The sequence below is a fragment of the Pipra filicauda genome, unplaced genomic scaffold (genome assembly GCF_003945595.2).
Source record: "Pipra filicauda isolate LSUMZ 115617 unplaced genomic scaffold, ASM394559v2 scaffold550_size315814_pilon, whole genome shotgun sequence".
Lineage (NCBI taxonomy): Eukaryota > Metazoa > Chordata > Aves > Passeriformes > Pipridae > Pipra > Pipra filicauda.
In genome coordinates, this window is record NW_024104699.1 from 1 (window position 1) to 18,142 (window position 18,142).

The 18,142-nt window shown below is 36.6% G+C and overlaps 1 protein-coding gene across 1 annotated transcript in view; it reads right to left on the bottom strand.

Moving 5' to 3' along the window:
- Window positions 1–3,715: 3,715 nt before the first annotated feature.
- The window catches only part of LOC120324478 (E3 ubiquitin-protein ligase CBL-B-like), a 69,414-nt gene continuing 54,987 nt past the window's right edge, over window positions 3,716–18,142 (bottom strand). Inside the window, exons 4-5 of the mRNA XM_039387305.1 lie at window positions 6,922–7,068; window positions 3,716–4,067 (exon numbers count right to left, since the gene is read on the bottom strand). Coding sequence (XP_039243239.1) covers window positions 4,010–4,067; window positions 6,922–7,068 — 205 coding nt within the window. The 3' untranslated portion in view covers window positions 3,716–4,009. The remainder of the gene's footprint in view (window positions 4,068–6,921; window positions 7,069–18,142) is intronic.

Sequence of the window (18,142 nt, forward strand, 5' to 3'; positions counted from 1 at the left end):
CACAAGCCTCTCAAAATGACAATACTTCTCGCCCTTTCTTCTGCAATAGTAGAACTAGTAAGCATATTTGAAGAATGATGAATTCAAAAGTGTTCTGATCCAAGCATAAGCGTTTTAAAAATACCATTATATAGAATGGTATGTATTTACTATTATCGTCACACATCAAAGTGAAGTATCACTATAATCTCAAATACAGTGTTTTAAACACCACCCACACAACCTCCATATGCTTAAAGGAAAAGGATTAGTGTCTAGTACGTGATTTTCAAGCAATTTGGCAGAGGAATTTAGGTCCTCTCTTCCCTCCTGCCCTGATCACGTGCACATAGAATTTTCTTAAACCTCCTGAATGCTGCTTACATTATTAAAAAGCACAATACACTAAAATAAATCTGGAAAGAAAGCAAATATATTCTGAGCGTGCAGAGTACAGCACTTGAGTAAAACTGCAGAGATGCAGCTACTCTGGAATGTCAAGTGACACTGCTTCCATTTGAACCAGAACAGACCACAAGAATGTCTAAGAAGGTAAACACAGTACCTGTATAACTTAAACTTACAGTGAACATTTTTGTCTGCAAGAGACTTTCTCAAATGTTGCCAGAAAACACAACATGAAAAGGCCATTACTGTATCCAGAGCAAGCTCAAAAATATTCAAGCAAATACTGACCCAGATAGAAACAACATTCTTTGTAAGTCTGCAATGAGCAATGTGGATTTTGATTTATCACCACTGAACAGAGCATTTTCTTAAGACTGCTGCTTCAGTTTTAAGTGGAAGGCCACATGTTTTCACTGCTTCTGAACTGTAGAGCAAATAATTGACACACAGAAGGTTTGAGAAGTTCAATCCTAAGGGGAAAAAAAGGAATTCTGCCATATTGTGCCAATACAGTCATTAAATAGTGACATCATTCAGAACAAAAAACCTGAAAAAAACTCTAGCAAGAGAATAGAGAAGGTAAAAGAGAAAAAATGAGCCTTATGAAATGGGGAAAATACATCACAAAAAAAAAAATCCACTTCCAAAGCTGTGTAACGGGACATTGCTGGAGAGATAGCAAGTTCCTTAAGAGATGCAGAAGTCTGAATTTCCTGAAGTGTCCCCAACAGGATACACTTATCTATACATTTCCAAGTCTGATGTCTAACAACAAATCCAAAGAACACCGCATTTTTGCACATGCTTTTATACTTAAAACACTGCCTCTCCTGCCTACCCATTGAGAATCTGTTCTCCTGTCTCACCATCTTGTGTGCCAAGTACTACAAATTTCTTTTCTTTATCTTTTGTACATGTAATTCACCAAATTCTTAGCTACCCAGAATAGCTGGGAAGACTGATGTCCTTATCTGTTTTTTAATCCTATCTTACAACTTTTCATTGACTAGCTCTTCTCTATAATATTATCTGTCTTCTTATTCAAACTTATTCATCTTGCATTTGTATGAAAAAGGTCTAGTGAGATTTGTGTCTCACTAGCAGCCAGGGAACAGTACCTTCTGTCTCTAGCTCAAGTTTAAACAAGCATATCGATAAGCTTATTTCCTGTGCTACTGAACAGCGGAGAAAGGAATCACACTCCAAATGCCCCATTCCTGTTTACATCCTTCTCTTTAAAAGTTTCTGTTGCCAAAACACCTTCTTGATGGTGATGAAGAGGACAGCACTTGGATCACTGCCTCTTCCACTTTAATCTTTGTCTCTGGCTTCCCTTTACACTTCAGTTCCTACTCAGATTCGAAGCTCTCCGAGTCAGGACCAACTCTTCAGTCTGTATTTTTATAGTGTTCAGGCAATACTTGGGCTCTTGGGCCCTATCAGCAGCAAGAACAGAAAATCAAGTAATAAATTAAGGGCATTAACAAGGTGTTAAAATTTAGCCTATGTGAGGTCTCTCTAACTTGAAAACATTTAGCTGTCAGATAAGCTGTGCATTGTGGTCTGCCTGTTTTACTGCTGCTTCTCTGAACTCAAGCCACTGAGGCTATGACTGTTCTATCCTGAGCCAAAAAGCACTGACCACAGCAGAACCACAAGTACTCAAAAGTTTAGAATATCGATTTGAAATACACTGTTTAACTGCTACTCAGAAATCAATAGCCACAGTTTTTCAAAAATTCCAGTAAAAAAGATAAATAATTTCAGGTCTCATCTGGAAAAAAGTATAGGAGCATTAAAATAGTAATGTTTTTGACCCCAGCAGTGGAAGAATTTCTATTTTCTCAGAAACTAAAAGGTGGGAGGAAATCAATTTACCTGGCAACAATAACAGAAATGCTTTAAAATTTTTAAAGTTCCATAATGAGGACTAAAAGCTTAAAAGTTAAAATAAATGGCATAACTACGGAGAATTGAAAATCTAAGAACACTGACATTTTTCCTATGATTCATTCTGCAAGACAAAGACAGCCACAAATCACAAATTTCAATAGTTACCAAGCCCTGCATGACTTCACTGTAGCTTTCAAATTCAGAAGCTGAAAGATCTCTTAGGTCATCTCACCCACTCTCCTTTTCAGTTCAGGATTGCTCCCAGTGGTAATTTGCACATTTTTACTCAGAACAGAAAACTAGTAAAAGATGTAAGGTGCTATTAAAGTGAGTGAGGAATCAGGGGAAATTATCAAGCACTATACAGTAATAAAATATGGATAATGAAGATGCTATCAGATTACAGTTTATATGCACATTTACAACCCACTGGGGGTTACTAAAGTATCTGTAAACAAATGTAACTGCTGATTACATGCCTTACAATTTCACAGTTCTGTTTAACATTACAGTTTAGCTGTACATTAACTAGCACTTGCTTAAACACAACTATAATGCTAAACCATGGGTGAAGATTCACTCCACTAAAACCACTTGCTCCAGCAATTGTACTCTAGCAATCAGGACAAATCCAAAAAAATCACATCTTCTCAATTTCACTGTTTTCCTCCTTTTGACACCGCCAAGCTCTTTCTTGATATAGGTCTTAATCTAAAATCTTGACCTTAACTGCCATGGTGTAAAGCTTGTGTCAATTTATTCCTTAGTTCTTTTTCAGCCAGGTTCTTTATACACTTTAAGAGGTTCTCCTCTCATAGCCTGTGAAAATGCCAGACAGAGCCTACTCCAGTCATTCAGCCTTTTGAATGACTCCTCACATATCCCCTAATTTGGATACTTACTCTACTTTGCCCTTGCAGAGAAATCAATTCCTTCATTTTTTCCTTCTTCATATTGCTGTTATCGCCAGATCTCAGTATCTCCCATGCCATACATTCCTAAACCGCATATTAATCTCTCCAGATCTTTACCAAACATCCTAAAACTTCCAAGGTTTCCCTCTCTCCTCTGAAACTTGCAATACTGGAAAAACCTCACAGTTGTAAAAGTTCTGTTTGCTTCTTTTACAGTCTGCCTATGTGAGGGCTGATGATTTCCCTTATCAATATATCTGTTGCTCTCACGTAGCATTCTCTACCAGACAAGCTTTTCTAGCCACTGACATTATCTAGAAGTTTTGTAGAGGTGTACCATGAACGTGAAAGTTTAGGAAGTATTTGAAAGCCAAAAATATGTGACTATCTTTGCACATTGCTCTGAGGGAGCCGTTCAAATTGTTTGCTGAGTTCTATTTCTGTGTTTTCTACAAAAATTAAAAGAGCAGCTTAAGTATGATCGAAGACTTGAAATAGCCTAGACATTTATTTTGCTCATGAGTTTGAAGCCATGCATATGGCTTCATACATACACCTGACTAGCATTAAAAACAAAAAGGACTGCATCCTATGACACTTATTAATAACAGGATGAATAAACTTAATTACAGCTGCACAATTTTACAGCAAGTGCTCAGACAGACAAATGTAACCAACAAAATTAAAAGTTCCCCATTCACTGGAGAATGGCAATGGACGAAATCAATTATATCTTGTGCTGCAGTTTACCCATCAGAAGCCAAGATCCAACACAACTTACTTTTCATTTATGCTCTAATCTTGAGCTGCATTACTTAGTGCCCCCAAAGTAAGTGCTGCTTTTCACAAACAAGTGAGGAGTCCAGGCTTGCCCTGTAAAATAGAGAGGCAGCCAGGGAACAAACAGTATAATTCCTCTCTGTATTCCGTCACTGCACTGCATACCTAACTAGAGCTGGAGGTGTCAGACACTCCTAGGGGCCTACCTTTAGATAGCCAGGTTAGAAAAAGATTTTATCAGTTGTTTGCAACACCCAAAATCTTTATGCAGGCTCTGCTTCTAGGGAAGTGATACTAGCGTATTTGCAAACTAATTTGTCGTACCAGGCCCGTTGAAAAGGATGTGGCTTACAGGCATACCTGCCTATATTTCTAACTGGATTAGAAAATAATTAATGTTTAAAAAGCTTCAGGCATTTTGTTTAATAAAGGGATTAAACATAATGCCAAACAAACCTTTTTCTCATCTGTTTATTTGACATACCTGTTGTTACATGTTTTACAGTTACTGAAGCACAATTAACTAAACCTGAGATAACTGCAAGGCTGCCAAGCACAGTCTATTGTTCACTGCTTAGAAGACAGGTAACTAAAACAGCTTAATTTATTAGAAAAGATCTGGGAACATCAGTGACAGTGGTTATTTACCTAGTCTGAAAGTAGAGCCCCTGGCCAGAAAGAACTCAAAAAACTTCCAGGCTATACTACAAAACCAAGGTTACATATGTAATTAACTGGATGTTCCCAAACTGCCTTGATTCCTAAACATTCCTGATTTTAACCAAAAAAAACCCAAACAACCCAATAAAAAAACCAACCAAACAAAAAACCAACCAAACAAAAAAACCCAAACCAAACCAAAAATACCCCACCCAAACATCCATGTGCCTGTCATGTACAGGTGTGCCCCCATGAAAACAAACAAAAACCTCCAAACAAACAAAACCCAACAACATAAAAAATAAAATAAAACAAAAAAAGCCCCCACAAAACCCTATCAAAGTACACATAGGAGAATGGAGCAGGTCAGAGGATTACTACTGAAAGTTCACATTTAAAGTTGCATTCTATACAGAAATTTTAATAAGCAGGAAAAAACAAAGCCTAGAAAAGGTATGGCAAGAGCTCCGGGGCTCTGAAAAGTATTAGAAATAAAAGCTCCAAGGAATGAGTTAGGGAAAACAAGAGTCAAGTGTCAGTAAGAGAAAGATAAGGGTAGAGCAGAGCTGTTCAGATGAACCGATGCAGTTGAAAAATTCTTCTTACCAACCCTGTTGTGATAAAAACTTACTAATATGTTACAGTATCCCACTGTCTGACACCTCAAGTACCTATCTGCTGTGGTGTTATCTCCCAGTGGAAACTGGCAGAACCACTGGAAGAAAAGCACTTCAATCTCCCACAGACAGTGGAAGTTAGTCAAGAAACTCAAAGAGGAACATCATAGTTAACAGGGGAGCTGAAGAAATTGGTTCAGACAAAATGACAGAAATAGCAGCTTGAAGATGAGATCTGTAAATCCCAGTGACAGAAATGCAATTTGTGATCGAGACAGCTGGTAAAGGTCATTCAAGGACAGAGGCCAACAGGAAAAGAGAAGGACCACAAAGAAATTTTCATTCTCAGAGTTGCTAAGCAAGGGGTAAAAAGAGAGGAAGAGAAATCAGAAACAGTGAACAAACATGATCATTAGTCATTTTTTTCAAAGATCCTGTTTTTCTTTTTTTGACTGACATGTTTTTTAAAAGCCTCATCTGATAGAAAGCCCTACATGTCATGTAAGTTAATCCTTCAGAAGACTGTAGCTGAACTTTTGCAGATATTTTGAAAATTATATTCACATTAAAATGGGTCACACAAAACATGGTCAGATTCCTTTTCTCTAATAAAAAAGAAGACTGATATAGCAACTTAATCACATTCTAATATTATTTACACAGGAAAGAAACTTGTCAGAAGAATGAAATTACCAGACAACATTATCATGAAACCAGAAAGCAGAAAGCTAGCAGTAGGTGTGTTTAGACTAGCAAAAAAGACATGGAAGTGTTGTAAATTCACACTGAAAAGAACTGATTTGCAAAAGTGCCAATCTACTATGCTGGTATTCTAAATAAAACATGTAAGACTTATTTTAAAGAGCTGCTCATGCTCAGAAAATGCAACAGATTACTGCAGGAATTGTTCTGCCTACATTGTGCAAGACATCAGACCTGATGACCATAATGACTGCTCTATTATAACGTAAAATACACAAACATCCTGCCTCTGGCACTCCTCTTATGCCACTGTTATACTTATAAACATTCCATATGATAAACTGAACAAGCTACACATCTTGTATTAGCCTATATGTGTATTCTAAATTAAACTTCTTTTTCCAGAAACAAACCAAGAACACAACATCTGCCTACTTCTACATTTTCACTATTGCATTTGCTATATGTATTGACTCACATATCCACACTCCACACATTTCATTCCACTAAATACTGGAGTAGTTAGAAAGTTAAAGATGGGATAAGGAAACATACTATCCAGGAAACTAATATCAAAATCCTAATTCAGACTTTAGAGCTTCTATTTGTAGGATAAATACGTAATATGAAAGGACATGATTTGCCCTACCTATACTTTGTGGAAGCAATGTATTATCTTCACCAGAGAATGGAACAAATAAACTTTGTGCAATAAGACTGAGCATAAGTACCCTTGACAGAACTGCCCATATGTTTTTATTCATCCCTTAAGTGAATTACAATACTGAAAAAAAAATTTATAGTAATGAATGTAGCCATTTCAGTTAATTTAAAGACTTGTACGAGAAATTACTTTTAAAATGCCCACTAACATACTTAGAACCATTATTCGGGTTTTTGAAAAGTTCATTATTTTTCATGCTTATGAGTAGAAAGAATTAAGGATCTGGCAAACTGTTACTACTTACTTCTCTCCAAAGAATTTCCTCCAGAAATCTGCAGCATCAGCTTTGGTGATACGGAAGTTATCACCCTGGAACTGGCCATTTGGAAAAATAGCCTTGATTTCTGCTAGCATGTGGCTGAAGATGAGAGACAGCTTTGTCAAGTTTCTCCTGTGGATATAACAGAGGGGGGGAAAAATCACATCAAATCCTTAGAACTGAATAAGTTTAATCAATCTTTCAGTATTTCATATATTCTGCATATTTTTGTAATAATCACTGTGTGACACAAGAAAAACACTGAGGTTTCAACTGAAAACACAAAGAAATACAAAACAGTAGTTTGTGTTTCCATGCGCTTCTGAGGATGTATTTATCATAAGTCTTCATGAATATAAAATCATTTCTTTGGCAACAGAACAGATTTGAGTTTTCAACTGCATATTCAGATACCTTTCTTGTGCATTAAGCCTGTGTGTTTCTATTTCATTTCATCATTGCAGAAACAAGAATTTCCACTAATTAGGCAGCAAATACATTAAAAAACCCTCAATTGAGCAAATAAAAACAAAAAACCCAATCAAAAACATGCACCCAAAAAATACAAATTACAGTCTTGTACGTGACATCAAACCTATTTCAGTCCAGGTTTCTAGAAATATAAACACAGCACAGAACTAGATTTACTCCCTTGTCCTATGACAGTTTTAATCTTTTTTTTCTTTCCAGCTTTCTCTAACTCCACCTACTTCCTATTCTCCTTTTAAATGTTCTTCCTTTAGTTAAAACTCGCTTTTAGTTTTCGCTAGCGTGTTAGAAACAAAAATCCAGCTTCTTTGCTATCAGCTCAGTTACATAAGCTTTCTAGACTTGTATCAGTTAATTAAAAATTATTTAGTTTTTTTGACATAGAAATCTCATTTAGTATAATGCAAAGAACCCAAAATCCTTAAATACAAATCACCCTTTTGTATGGAAAAAATCTGTGGGAGATGGTGAGGAGACAAGAGAGAAGGACAAAGCAAACTTTATGAGAATTTATGCCTGGAGAATCTTTAGATGCTCCTTGCAGTAAAAAAAGGGTATTTCCCAGCTAATACATGAAAAAGACACTACATACGAGACTGAAGGATTTGTATTCTTTTAATGGAGTATTTTACTGAGTTATAAGTGGTGTATGTATGTCAAGCCCATTCTCTTTCACCATCTCAGATAGTACTTAATGCCTCAAACAATTTAATGAAAATCACATTAAAATGCATATCAATCATGTAACTTATAGACTGCTTAAAGACAATATTTAATTAAATTCAAATTTATAAATTCTTAATCACATGGACAGATTAAGATAGACTGTTTTACACATGCACACCAAATAGCTTTCAGAACGCTCAGAATCTCAAAAACAGTCGAACATATTTCCTGGGATCTTCCTAAAAGAACACTCAATTTAGCACTGAAGTAGTAATTATTTCAACTAAATCTGAGAACTTATAAGAGAGATTCCTGTGGAAGCTGTGTTGCAGATTTTATTATAGGTTTTACTACCAAGAAAATAATGAAAAAGATTGCTGTTTTGAAAACATAAGTAATTTAAAACAAACAAAGCAATCTCTAATGAATACACTCTCCCTCCCCTCAAGATTAAGAATGCTTGCAGGGCTAATTCATTCAGAGTCCTTTAATTTCTCCAGTATAATCAGATGTCTGTAATTATGATGCTCAATAACTCCTTATTTTCTGGATTTGTTCCTTGCTATCCCCCTTCCTACTTCCTTTGTACTTTAATTAAACACACGTGTTCTTTATTATTTTACTCTTCAGAACTCAAGCCTGATGCAAAGGAGCAAGCAATAGCTATTTTAATGTGGCTTCCTCAGCCTGCCTTAAACCCAAGATTAAACAAGAAGCTTTCTGTACTCAGGACAGATGGGAACATGACTCAGTGCAAGTTTGAACAGAGCTCTGCCTTGACTGGTACAATTAATGCTCTATATTAACGTACTGTGCTGCAGGGGTTCTTTTCAGGTACAAATTCACCCAGTGAGCTTGCTGGACTCATGAGCCCTGTAGTGAATTAGGGGATGAAGTCACAAAGAGGTGCCATCTGGGGCACTTCCTTGCCCAGAGGGAAATATGTGTGTCTGTACGCACATGTCTGTGCAGATGCACTGCCTGTCAGGTATAACTGCACAGTACATGACCAGAACCAACAGCTGGTAGGATCTGGACAGCAAATGCACAGTACAGAGAAGCATCCAAATGATTCTATCTAAATCACAAAGCCTGTTCCTTCCCTCTTCGAACGGCACCAGTCACTAAGTGCATCAATACACTTTTGTTTCATTATACAAGATCATAAAGAAAGGAAAAAAAGTAAAATTATTTTTTGTTTGCATTTGTATAAACAAGAAAAAATGTTTTAATATCAAACTAAGATACCTTCTTTTTATCTGACTGCAAAAGTGGAACTTGAAACCAACTAGAGCCTTATCTGTGCTTGAACATATATTGCAGCATGTACTCATAGCAGAAAATGGCACATTCTTGATAATCTATAGGCAGGGTATCTGGTTTTTTCTTCCTAACTTTGATTCTTACTCTACCAGATGATTATCTCAAGTCCTTCTTTGGTATCAAATAGCCATGATAAATCACGTCTTAACTTTTCACTTATATATTGTTTTCTTTAGAACAGCAAAGCACATAATGAACCATTTTTGCTTAGATATGCTTATGTGATACCAGATCTCAGTATACCTTCTTGAGACAAAGATACAAAGCTCAGCGATTTCAGACATGATTTTCAAGAATTATACAAGGCACAGAGACAATGCCATTGGGGTAGGCCAGTGAGTCTCCCTGTCCATGCATTTCACTTGTCTGAAGATGTCCATCCGTTTCAGCACATGTACTTTTGAGGTCTTGGGGAGGGGCTTTCCTAGGACACCTCAGGAAGCACATACTGCACTTTATCCACTTGGCAGTCTGCGCGGTCCCATTTTTGAAGTTAGGATGAGTCCCTTCTTTCCCCCCATATGAAGGACAAAGCAATGTCAAAAATGTTCCATCTTATTTTCCATTCGTAAGTGTAAGACAAGGTATTTAAGTCCCATTTATTTGAAAAACAAAACAAAGCAACTAAAACAATCAGCTTCAGCATTTTGGTGAAGAATTCTAACAGAAGCCAAAGAACTGTCCAATCTGAGCACCTATTTTAGATTTCATTGCTACCACCAAGCTGTAATGAAACCAGTCTTGATCACCTCAGTCTGTATCTCTTGTAGTAACAAAGGTTTTTCTTCTGGTCACAGTAAAGTCTGATGAAGTCGCAAAGGGACAATAGTACTGACAGGTCAGTGTCACAAAAGAGCTGAGCAGACAGATACACGCTCCTGAGAGACCCTTTGACTCACTAGATTCCAGCAACTGAGGGATATCTTAAGAGATCACTTTGGAGCTACAGCTCAAAAAAGTGACATCCAAATTATAGAGAAACAATGGCTTTAAGGTCTCAGCAGCCAGCCTTCAGAGTCTAAAATTTTAATATAATTTCACTGGCAACCGGGAGCAAGTTAGAGGTTGAATTTCTTTCCTTAGCTCTGCTAGGCCTGGAACAGAGCATAGAGATCTCCTTTTTTTCTGTAGAGAATGGATTTTATGCTGATGAGAAAAGCGTTTTCTTTCCAAAATTAAAAATAAGCAACACTGCTTTATACCAAAGTGAACCGAGATGATCATTCTCCACAATGTAATAGCTACTGTAGTAAAATACAAGAATATTTTCACACTAAATGATGTTATATTAACTGCATTTTACGTAACACGGTGTAGATCTCTTCCATATTACTTGCAACATACTCAACACCTTGTAGTTGGTATTTTTCCTAGGATTCATGCTTAGATTTTGTTACCTTTTTTTTGCCAAGTCAAACTGATGCCATACAGTTCAAACCCCTTGTAGAATTTGATTTCTGAACTACCATTTTTTCAGTCATAGTCTATGATTTGGTGACAAACCTGTTTGCACATGACAAATCTACTGAAGAACCAACATGGTTTCAATCAACCCCAGAACACGAGATACAAAAATTAAAACCTGAATTTTTATTTAGTATAAACTTGTAAAAGTCTACTGAGTCAGTAAAGATCTTTTGTTTAATCAGAAGATGCATTTTTTTAATTACAAAATTAATGTGTCTTTTGGAGTTATACCTAATCAGTAAGATTCTAAAATTCAGACAGTAAAGTCTGAAAACAAGAATTTTGAGTTTATTCACTACTCAGCAGATTTTTATATTCTGAATCAATTTTCTCTTCAAATGCAGGGAGAGGGTTAGGATGCAAAGATTTAATAACTGAAGGACTTTTCAAATATCAGTCACATGCAATTTGAAAACAGGGCTTAATAATGGAAACATTACAACATCTCAGCCACACCAGAGCAGCAGCACCTAGTAAAAGGTCTGAAGCAGTCCTACCTTCCTGGATCTGCTAAACAGGAAAGTAAAGCACGATCAGCATGCAATAAGACAGATAAGTTTTGCCTGTGCCAATTTTATAATCACTGTATGGAAGTTAATTTTACTTGTTGGAAGGCAATATGGTCCAGCAAATAGGACTGCACAGGGAATCAGGCAGTGTCACTTCCCTTCTGCCACTGGCCTGAATTATGAGGTGGGAGGAACACCTGAGTCCAGGCTGTACTGCCTCTGTACGTGGATGAACAGAGCAAGATGCTCGGAGAGCTCCAAATATGCAGCCTATACATAAATATACAAAGTAAAGTGCCCTCCCTGATCCTTCAGAATTACTGGATTCCACAGACAGTCACCAAGACAAAGTCATTTTAGCAATACATACTTGTAATTCACACAACTACTTGAAAATGCATAAACCAACTTACATCCTACAAGGGTATACCATTTCTACTTTCATGTCTGTATATTACTATGACCACAAAAAAAACCTATTTTACAATATTTCTAGGAAAAACATAGTCTGGAAGAAAAGTCTGACTGCATGTCTTTGCAGTTATTGATGTCATTCCAAAAATTAGGTTATTGCTGGATTTCCTTCTTCATTGCTCTAGTAAATCCTTAATCTTTCCGCATCCACATAGATATACTTTGTCAAACAACCACCTGCTGTAATAAACAAAACTTTCCAAGATCATAATATATAACTCAATCATCTGGCACAGAAAAACAGTCTTTAGAGCTAGAATAAAATCCATTTGACAGCTAAAAATATTTCCAGATAGATCTGACACAAACATACACCAAACTATCACTAAACAACACATAATTCCCCTCTATTTCCTATTTAGAATAATTATACAAAGACACTTCTGTTAGCTGGCAAAACTGCAAATCATGACTGCTTAGGAACCAAGATAAAACAAAGTCTGAAATGTGAATTTCATAAAGTGAATTGTTTATTTTAACTTCTAAAAAATCCATCCCCACCAAATATTAAAGCTTCAAAATTCAAAGCATATGTACAGAGTTCATTTCACGTAATTAGCTATATTCAGAACAGCTTTCTGATTCATATGCTCAAGTTGTGGTAGAATTCAAAGATCTTACAAAATACATATTACTAATCCAAAGGAACAGAATAGAGCCTTTTGATTCAGGTACAAAGGAGAGAAGCAGAGACCCATGTTCTGAGCTCTGTCACTCTGCTCTCCAAAGCTCAGAATTTATGTTTTCTGACCTAGGTTTCCACTGCGTGAAAAAAAAAAACAAAAACCAACCTTTCCAAATTACTTCCCGTTTTTATTTTGCCACCATGAGGAAAATCATAGCTGCCCATAAAGCCCCTTGACATACTATACTTCTGCCATTAATTATTATTATGCATTAAGTCCAGGACAAATCACAGAACAGAAAAAATTCTGAAGAAATATGTGAAGTTTTGAAGATCTCTAGGAGACATAGGACCATGACTAACAATCATATATGCTGCTAGCAGTTCACTCTTGAGAATCCAGTATAGCCCTGACTCATTTATCCCCCTTCCTTCTCCAGAACTTCCCCTTCCACACACAGGAAACAAAGGAAAAAGAAGTAGTAAAAAAAAGAAAAAAACATCACAAACCCCTCCCAACTACTTCTCCCCCCAAAACAACAACAAATCAAAAACAACAACAAAACAAACACCCAAACCAACCCTCAAAAAACCTCCCCAACACTTCTTTAGAAACCTACAGGTGTAGAATACAGTCAGACAATGGAGCACTAACAATGGAGCGTTCCTTAACACTTCAGAGGAAACAAAGGAAACCAAAGGTTCCTGTCAACATGCTTGCACAGAAAAAACTGCCTACCATCCTATTTGGCAATCAGCTCAACTCTGCTTCTGTGCCATGATTATTTTTAAAAGCTATATAAAGACAGGGTATTGTTCAGGTTCAGGGACCAAAGTATATGAGCCTATTCTGGGGATGAAATATCCCTGGGACTAAGAATAATCATGAGTTCTATTTCCTACTTGTGCTGCTGACTCATGGAAGGAACACATACAACTAACTCAACTTCGCCGTGTTTTAGTATTTCTCATCTGTAAGCCCCCTCCCCCTAAACAAAACCTAAAAAGACTGCCTTAAACATGGTGAGGTTCAGCTAATAATTAAGTTTAATATATGTTAAACATGAAAAACAAGTATAAAATTGTAAGAAACTAGCTGGAGGCAACTACTACTTTTCCTTGAATCCTGGAGAAGTTGAGCTTATTGCGTGTAGGAAAGCAGTATCCTTCCTTCAATTCCTCTCCTCCCATCTACAGATTGAAGGAGTATTGTGTATCTCTATTCCAGCTGTGCTATTCACAATGGATACCTAAAAGAAGAAATGTCAGACTTTGGGTAAAATTTGGGCAAGGATGTTTGGAAAAACAAAGAGAGTTGATCACAATGTCAGCTTGAATTTTCCTCCATCTTTCTCTATACTTAAAAATCATTTTACATTGATACACCAACTTCCACCGCCTTCCTCTTGTTCCCATATTTTAAAGACCAGAAGAGTATCAAAATGGAGAAAGGCAATGCTAGAAGAATTCAAGATTTCATTCCATCTTTTGAAACTGCTTATCAGCTGCCATTACTTCTACAGTAGATATTTGCTGCCCTATTTATGCAAAAACAAAGAATGAACTTAATATACAATAGTTTAGTAAAGAATATAGAATATAAATACAAAGGATGGAAAACGGCTAGGGTTTCTCCCAGTCTATGACACTCTCTACAGACTGATAAGTCTGCTTTTTCATTCATGAATTAGCATGCCAATGCACCACCACCATCTCCTAAGCAAAGTTCTATCCAAGGATTACATTTGCTTTTTGCTAAACAAATGCTCCATACAGCAGCAGTCATGAACAGCACTCCTCAGCATAAAACTGATCTGAATATTTACAAGTATATTTTGTGAAGGACAGTCAATCCTATGACATTTTAAGTAGCCACATAAACTAAGAGCTAACAAATTTATTGATTTTACTGCCAAAATTTTTAATTGAGCTACTAGATCATCCTTACAAAATACATTATTCAAAATACTTAATCTGACATACAGAGATTTAAAAGAAGAGCTAGACACTGGTCGTTCAGTTTTATTTACTACTTTTTAACAGTCAGTTGCTTTTGCACTGTGGTCCCACTCATCAGTATCAACCTGTTGTTCAAGCCCTGTTCTGCTTCCTCCATCCTCCTCCTACAGACATCTTTCTGCCAAGATCCAATGCTATTAACTGAACACCAACTTAAGTGTAAAGCCAAATATCTGTATGTATAAATGAAACTACAGATGTTGCAGAATTCCTCAGGCACAACAGTGAACCCTGTCTTTGAGAAGCTGAATTAAGTCACTGACTACACAAATATGTAAAACTTTTAAAAAAACATGAGTGAAGTAATATGAAACAAGGAAGACATAATTAGCATCTTTTCATCATCTTCCAAAGCTTTCTTCAAGTGGAAGGAATATTCAAAAGAACACATGGTCAAAATAAGCAGTGTTAAAGGCATAGGGGTGGTTGGTATAACTTTTTAGTACCTGATTAGGTCAGCAAACGTCTTAAATTGCATTGCAAAGTGAGATCACTCCTTGTAATTCATATTATCCATGTACTAGAAGTATAACTGATAGTACCAACAGGTGTTAATATTTCCCCATATAATCATCACCCTCTTAACTCCTGTACAGATTACTTGGTTTGCAAATTATCCATGCCATGGATAGAGCACTACAGTGCCAGGCTAAGCAAAGCTGTGTGCAAAAAGAGACACTTCTATACATGGAGCAACTCAAGTGACTGGAAGGGATAGGAGACTGAGTCTGGCACAAATCCTGCCACAGCCAACACAGCAGCCCAAAGGCCAAGGAGGGCACAAGGAGGTACTGATGTGACTAAATCCTTTATCCGCTTGACAGCAATCTAGCATGAGCAAAGGAAAGTGGTTTAGTTCTGTGTCACGCTTCATCTAGTTTGCTGTCATGCAAGAACTCAGGAAACTCAGCGGTTGTGAGGTGCTAATACCAACAAAGCATGTGTGCCATACAACACCCTGAGTACATCTCTTCGCATCCCCCTCTGCCTCCTCTTCGAGCAGCAAACAACGGATTATACTTCACTTTAAGGGGTTGTGGTATGCTATTTTCCTACACAGCAATAGTCCAGAACATGTACTGCAGGCTTGTTCTTTTAGAATTTTCTACTTAGACTCTATTACCTCACCTTAAAAGATGCTGTTACAATGTTTTCTAAGTAAAATAAACTAAAAAGAGACACCATAGTAATGAGGATCCCAATACAAAGTACTTAAATTCAAAACCTACTGAATTCTGCAACAGTATGAAGACAAATTTTTCTGATTGTTAAAAGGGTTAATCCAAAATTTTTCAGGCTTATGCTCTCATCATATTCACTGATTGTGGAAAAAATCTGCAACACAATTCAGCCATTTCTGAAAGCAGGACTGGTAATCTTTTTCGCTGACATTAAAAAGTTTTGGCAAACTAATATGCATATATGCCTTTTTTCATACACATAATTCTCAAACTCCAATTCTGATATTTCACAGGAAATGGTCTTTGGATCATATGTGCCTCTCAATAATCTTGGGAAAATTTACACGAGTTTGGCAAAATGATGAAATTGAGGGAAAGCTTGTCCAAGAGGGCCCAAAAGTAAATTCAAAATTCTCAGCTCCTAATCCTCAGCTCACATTAAGTCAACTAAACTACAGTTTAGCATCTGATTTAGATACAGTTAACTAAACTACACATGAAACACTGGCAGACAACAACTTAGTTTGAGCTAGCCTGCAGCTGTGGAACACAACTCTAACTCTTAAGTAGAGGGCTTTTAATACCAAAGAGGGTAGGATAAGAAAATTCTTCTCCATTTCTCTCAGTGAAGCCCACAACAAACTCAGAAAGGAAGACAAGCTGTTTGGTTCAAGAGTAAAGAAGACAGAAGCTAGAGAAGGGAGATGGAAATAGATGGTAACACAAAACTCAAGAAAAACTTGATTTAAAAGGTATAATAATGCAGAGCAGCATAGGAAAGTCCATGAAAAAAGGCCAGCACTTTAGAGAAGAGTCTGAATGGTATGAAAAAATTAAACTATAAGGAGATGTATCAGACACCAGGAACGAATGTATGTATTTTACAGTTGCTAAGTGAACATCTATCCTGTGCATTCAGGCCTACCCAGGCAACAGTGCCATGGAATATAAAAAAAATCTCATACTGTATTTAGAGACAGTCACAATGTACAAATCCAACGGGGACCAATCATGGTCACACACAGAATCTTATTCCTGGTAATCCTTTTGATATCTTACCTTTCCAGTTTTAATTTGGTTTCATGAGTCGCAAGAAGTGTAATAGTATTTTTACTGATCAGAAGATATTCTGATACAGATAACTAATTTGAAAGGAAATTTTAAAGTAACTTAGCATTTATTTTCATGTATTATAGAGTATATAGAAGTTTCAAACTGTTGTATTTTTTTCAGATTATTTTTAAAAGTGCCATGACCTCCAGCAGTGCCTATTACCTGCTGTGTCACATGTGATTTCCACTGACTGCAAGTTAACAATATTGCAAGTCAACAAGCTGTTCCACAATTCCTAAGACTGGCCAAAAGGGAATTTTCCTGGTTGAGCTGCTTCTGAGACTTGATCAAGAGACAATACTGAGCTGCACATTTTGCCCTAGAACTCAAGTTTTTCTTAAGTCCTTGGATCTTACTTTTTGAGACTCTTGTACACAATTTCTTCTATGTTTTTGTTCTGTTGCAATGGTAGGAGCCCCTCATTAAAAGCAGAACTCATTTTTTTACAAAAAACAACCCTCTTCATGCCACGTATCTTCCTGTCAAAAATACCATCGTTAAACAAGTAAATGAACTCTCCAACTCTACATATTTTAACAAATATATTTTTTCAAAGACCTTCAAATATATAAAAATAAGAATTTTGACCCTAAGCCCTGAAATGAGATTTCATGTAGGCAGACATGCATTACAGCATTCTAAGCATTGTCATTAAAGCATTCTAAGGGTATTTTAGGTATTTTACATGAAAACATGGTGTTTATCAAAATGGAAATCCAAGTGAGCGCTACAAAACCCACCAAAATATAATAATCAGCCTTCAAACCACATCTCAAGTTATTGAATTCCTATCAAACATAAAATAAAAATTTCCATTTTCTCAGATGCACTTTAATCAAATTCACCTGAAACCATTCACTGAAAATGATTTAAACATTACTTAGTGCTGAGATGCAGCTTGTTTGCAACATTCAGATAACAAAAATCTGTGTCGCATAGCTAAGCAGTGTCGCAGAAATGCATATGGCACAGAAAAATACAAAATAAGATATATGAAGTACTGAAACTGTATGTGGGTCTCAGAACAATCACTGTGTTTTTATTTACTGAGAGAATGTAAAGTGACTTTCACTGAGAGAAGAAAGCTACTATCTCTGGCCAGAACAGTAAACAACACAAATCTACCCTATTCCCTTTCACATATACCCTGAGGCAATCAGCCTCCTGTCCTCTCAAATATCAGGAGCACGTCTAACCCATTTAAAACCAGATACATTGCTGCCACATTGTGTTAGGAACTTTATCTGTACAGAATTTGCAAGGAAAGAAATATCAAATACTTGGTTCCAAATTGCTACTTGAAATAGTTTCCTGATGCTATATGTACTTACAGCCCATGA